General features: G+C 35.6%; 1 protein-coding gene across 1 annotated transcript in view; it reads right to left on the bottom strand.

The window, feature by feature from the left end:
* Window positions 1–4,220: 4,220 nt before the first annotated feature.
* Window positions 4,221–5,886, bottom strand: part of LOC110024452 (cytokinin dehydrogenase 5) — a 5,441-nt gene continuing 3,775 nt past the window's right edge. The window contains exon 5 of the mRNA XM_020724421.1: window positions 4,221–4,865. Coding sequence (XP_020580080.1) covers window positions 4,517–4,865 — 349 coding nt within the window. The 3' untranslated portion in view covers window positions 4,221–4,516. The remainder of the gene's footprint in view (window positions 4,866–5,886) is intronic.

Here is a 5,886-nt window from a genome sequence, read left to right as displayed (position 1 = left end):
ATTTCCCATGCACTAGGCCCCGTGATAAAAGTTTGTGTCATGTGTCTAAGTATTCAAGAACTCAACACTGATGGGGATCGAACACGTGACTTAAGGAGGTTTACAATATATATATATTTATAACAACATTTCTTAGCAAAACAACCCAATTAATTTTCAATCTAGAACAAAAAAGTCATGTAAAAGGCTGAATATTCATAAAAACCGGCATCGATAGCTCCAAAGTGTAGAAAATGATACCAAAACAGTGTTGAAATCGCCCGAGATGGTTTGGATGCAATCTTGGGTAAATTTCTAGAAGATTCAATGTATTTGGACGCTTTTTTGAAGATTGCATGAGGCATCTCTTAGGAAATTCATCCCTACACTATAATGGAGTGCTTTTATGTAAGAAAAAGTGGTGTGTGTGAGTGAAAAAATAAAGAGAATGTTTAGAAATCTTAGAAATAGGATTAGAAATGTAGATTTCTACCTTTTGGAGAGACTAGTGAGGGATTTTTGAGAGAATCTATAAGGAAATGTTCAAACATTGCATGGATCAGCGGAAGACTTTATGGGAGAGATTTTCATCTTTCTTTCAAGGGGAAAAAGCTAAGTATTGTGTTCTTCATTATCTTATGATTTTGTAAACACTCATCTAGTGGATTTTCTTTGATGAAATTAAGTTTTTTGTTGTGTTTTCTTTGTGCTTTGTGATGTATTTCTCTTACTCTTTCTTCTTTTTTGGAAATAGTGGCATGAGATAATTATGCCGTTATTTTTTTTTATTTTTCTTTTGCAATGATTAGGATTCATGTTTAGGATATTGGGATGCATTCTAGAAGAAGTTTTAATTATAAATTGTGATGGTTTTTCAACTCTGCTCTTAATTTACTTTTCGATCTGGCAAATTGAATTGTCAAAAAATATTGTGAAACATATGATCCGGGATATGGAGTATGAGTTCTACAATAGAGTGAGAATCACATTTAAGTCCATGAAGGAGTACTTCGTTCATGAGATTCAGTGCAAATAAAAAGAGAAATATACTTTGTTGGGTGTAGAATTGGAGATTTCTTGGGTGTAGAATTGGAGATTTCTTGGGTGTAGAATTGGAGATTTCTTGGGTGTAGAATTGGAGATTTCTTGGGTGTAGAATTGGAGATTTCTTGGGTGACAAACTAAAAATCCCCAACTCAATCTTAATATTTAAAAACTAAAGTGAGAGTTAGCCTTCAGAGGAAGTAAAGTGGGAGCTCTGGAGTGGGAGCCAGTATCCTCCTAGCCTAGCCATAGATTTAGGGACTAAATTTGATATTATCCAATGATTTTCTATAATACTGAATCAGGGTAGAGGGTTAAAAGTGCTCATATTTGGCACGTACAATATTTAATGTATCTCATTCCTTTACATGTCCAATTCACTACATAAGTATAGTAGTTTTTAACAACTTAAAATTCTCCAAACCAATTCATCCACAAAGGGTTTTCTTTGGAATTAATATTTACATTTATGAATAGTTACTATCCTTTCATTTAACATTCGCATTTAAGAGTAGTTATTTGATAAAACACCATTTTAATCGACATTCCAAACTAAGGACTAGTACTAGCAGAATGGAATTTATCTAAGGACATCCTTCCTAGCATCCTCGTGGATCGATATTCGGGCCTTAATCAGAAATTCCTATATTACTTTAAGCGATACGTGCACTTGCGTAGAACCCATAGTGTGTGAATTATTTGCTATATTTCATAATATTTCAATTTTGTATATTAGGTGCTAAATATAAATTAAGTCAAATTTTTGGCCGTCTTTTAAAAGCTAAATTACTACGTAATTACGGGTCGGATCAAGTTTCTAGCACCGTCTCAGGGGAATTGAATTGACATAAAACACACACTAAGGGCGCATCAGTGATCATGACGGTCATCATCTCTTCCACCTTCTTCTCAAGGCTGCTAATTTGTTCATCCTATTTTTATATGGCTTTTTGCAATTCATTCAATAGATTCTCTTGAACAAAAGGTGGAGCATCGCGCACAGATGATGCAGGTCGGGGTCTCAACGACGTTGATTTTGATAAATTCTTCATCCACATTATATGTAAAATCATAATGTCATCATCGAAATCCATTCTTCTTTCTTTGAACAACTTTGTGATCTTAGCTCTAATCTTTCTCAGCCTAACATTAATATTTTTCCCTTTGAATACTTTGATATCTATCTACATTTCTCAAAATTCCTTCCTTTCCTTAATAATCCCTGTAGTAACTATGACAGTGGTGATAAAAGCATCAAACTTACAATCCATTTAAAGAGCGCACTCTCCCGCTCCCTCCAAACGTACCTCTCAAGCGACCATAGGTATCCACACTTTTTTCTTTGGCTTTAATTCTTTGAGATGGGTGTGTCAGTAGTGAAATTGGTGTTTTAGAAGGAAGTGTGCTCCCTAGTGTATGGACTTGATACAGTAGTAAGAAAATATTTTCCATTACTCCTTGAAGATCCATCAAAAGCAATAGCAGGTGGAACTCTAGGACCCGAGTAAGGCTTAGTTAATCTATGCTCTATAGGTCTCTGACTCTTTGTAGTAGTAACCATGATGGTAGCAGCAGCATCGACACAGTCTTCCACGCAGAATCTGACAGGAACACGGGACGGTGGTTTCTTTGGTGATTTCAAAAACTAACTGACTTACCTATTTTTTTTTTAAATTTCATTCTTTATTTTTAGGAAATGGTACATCCCATCCTTTTCAAAATCTCGGGAAAGGAATACTTCTCTTTCCTTGTTAGCTTCTAAAAAAACCAAATGGACTCGGGTGAGAGGTGTGGATCTCTTCCTTTCCTTCTTGCAACTATGTAGCGAAGGTAGAGCAGCCACAATCCTATAAACACTCTCCAACCCAAAAGAAGCAGACAATGAATGAAACTTGCTCCCCTTAGAGGAGAGGTGATGTTTCACACTCCATGATTTCCTCTGACTGCGGATGTGTCTCGGTGAGAGTTATTCTTGAAATCTTGGTCCTTACTACTTTTTGCATTTTCTAGCAGCAGTTTCTTCTCCGTGCCCTAGTCAATGACACTTTTCTCGAGCTAGACCCAATCTCAAACATTAACTAGGTAGGCACAAATACATTAATGAAATCTTTATCATAGAAAATTTCCTTTCCTTTGGAAGATAGAACAGTCGGTGGGTGATAGCAAATCAAGTGGCAGTAGCAATGATGACTCTTCTTAGCACATGGATGATAGATATCACAAAGAATGGGACAATGTACTTAACAGAAGCTGCCTTAATTTTTGCGTCTTTATTCTAGGGAAATTAGACTAGTCATTCAGGCCATATTTGGTGGCAAGTTCAGCAAATTTTTCCTGGGAGATCTTCAGGATTATCGATGCTTTTTTTAGGATGACTTTAAACTTATCGAAGTTGGTACCAAACTTTATCATCGCTTCTTGACGGACTGTAGCTTTGTCATGGGGCATATTCCATCAAATGAAAAGATCAACCTTAGTGATACCATTGCAGCTACCACTTAAAGAGTTATGAGAATTAGTAACAACTTATACTTTACAATTCGAGTGAAAACATTAAAATTAACAAATATCCTCTTGAGAAATGGGCAACTTTCCTTTTATATATTATTATTTTGAGTTTAATCTATGTGTATTATTTTTTTATTTTTTTATTTTCTTTTTGATAATTTTATCTTATTTAAAGTGTGGCTTTCATATTTTACCGAGGTTATGGTTCAAAGGATTTTACTTAATTTGGGTGTTTAAATAGAAAGTATAAAAGTAAATATTTAGGACCCAAAGCTGGGCTAACTTCACAATGCACCTCGCTTACACACCTATTGGGGCTCATCTCCACAAAGAACTCTAAAGAACATGAACCCCTCTATTTTAAAATGGTTAAATGGACAGTCCTCAAATAGATGAAGAGTTGACTGTGCTTGCCCAAGAAAGAAATGAGTGAAGCATGCCAACAAATTAATTTCAATCTAAACCATGAGAGACATGGGCACATTGACGATGTATGAAGACAAAAGCCATCTGATCATAACAGAGAGAAGAGCCAATCCACAATGGAGTCGCTAGAAATTTTTGCTAAAATTCTCTCCTTTTAATAATTTTTATTTGGAGTTAATATATATATATATATATATATATATTTATATAAGCAAATATTTTATATCAGAGTTTTGCACTGCTGAACTTTCTGATGTCTTGAGATATATTGTCTTCTGTAAAGTGAAATCAAACACCTTTTTTGCTTGATAAGATCCTGAAATTCTTCCTTTTCATGCAGCTCATCATGTGCCCACATCCTCTTCATGAAGGTCCCCACCACTTTCTTTCTCACTTCTTTGTTTTTGTTCTGTTCATCAATAACACATCAACATGCCTTCCTTTCCACCTCCCATCAATCGTGAATCAATCCTCTTCTCCTTTATAGCTTTCACCCAAAAGGCAGCCCGGCCCGCCATCTTCCTATTGCTACTTCCCTCCAAAATCTCTTACTATTGATTCATGTGGGGGACAAAAAGGAAGAGAATGGACAAGATGAAGGGTGAAAGATACTTTGACCCGTCCCGAGGAGACAGCTCGGGTCGAACTCAGCTTTTCGACGTAGAAACCTCTCCCACCGGGCTGGCCCGAAGTGGCGCTCCCACTCGGCCGGCCCGCGGTGACTAGGAAGGTATTGTTTCGCGCCGATGCCCGCCGACTCTGAGAACTCGAGAATTTTTCTATTTTGATCAGAGAGGTACTCCAAAGTCTTACTCGGATCGTCGGAACCCGGCACGACGGACCTCAAGAGGGCCACGAGATAGAAAATGTCCTCGTCCGGCAGGACCACTGAGCTCCTCTCATCCCACCTGCACAACTATCAACTTTAGCTATAAATACAGTCTTTACCTGCATTAGTGCTGTGCATGCATGCATCAAAATTTTTATAAATGCTCATAAGTTCAATACAATTAGCTTTATCTCTCATGTATACATTTATAAGTTCAACATTTTGTAAATGTAAATATGAAAACTTTAGGTGGTTGATGTCTAAATACATAATTGTGTGGTATGTACGTAAAATTTCTGAAATATTTTTGTACAAGTGAATCGCTTTCTGGAAAAGTTCAGTGACAGAGAATCCAAACAGAATCCATTGCTTTCTGCGAATCCAAACGCTGGGCTACGCATTATATGCTTTGGTTTTGCTGAAAGCGATGAGCTTTTGTTTGCAGCCAGTGGAGGAAACAAGCTATTATTATTGAGTAAATAGTATTTTTCTTTTAAAAAAAATTAATTTTTTAAATAATTAATTAAAATAAATAGGGCAGGTTGCCTAATGGCTACTTGGCTTTATATAGAAAGCAGGTCGCAATCTATGGGCTCAAACAAGGTTTTAGCACGTGTCGTATGAGACAAATATGGTACAATTAATGAGAAAAAAATTACTATTTCTTTATGCTCAATTATAATCAATCTTTATTATAAAAATGTTATAATTTATTTTGTTATAAATTGAAAATTTCGAATTTTGATGATTTTTGTTGTTTTAATTTTAGGTCATGTTTGGGGCAGCTACAGCTGTGAAGTTGTCATAAAAAAAGTCGTTGTTCCAAAAATTTCGGTTGCTACTTTCTAGCAGTAATCTCATTTAGTCATGTTTGGTGGCAAAAAGCAAGTTTCAGCTGCAAATAAACACACAAACCCCGCCGCTTCAAACTCATTCTTAGACCGTTGGCGGCAAATTGCTTGCTTTGCATAAATTTATATGAGATGAAATATAGTTCCATAACAAATTTTGTAAGCGTGATAAATATAAATAAGGTTATATAATATATTAAATAATATAACAATTATATTTATATATATATATATATATATATGATAGAT

Source organism: Phalaenopsis equestris, unplaced genomic scaffold (genome assembly GCF_001263595.1).
Source record: "Phalaenopsis equestris unplaced genomic scaffold, ASM126359v1 Scaffold000256, whole genome shotgun sequence".
In the NCBI taxonomy this organism is placed as follows: domain Eukaryota; kingdom Viridiplantae; phylum Streptophyta; class Magnoliopsida; order Asparagales; family Orchidaceae; genus Phalaenopsis; species Phalaenopsis equestris.
Note: the sequence above shows the minus strand (reverse complement) of the source record. Positions and strands in the feature narration are given on the sequence as shown.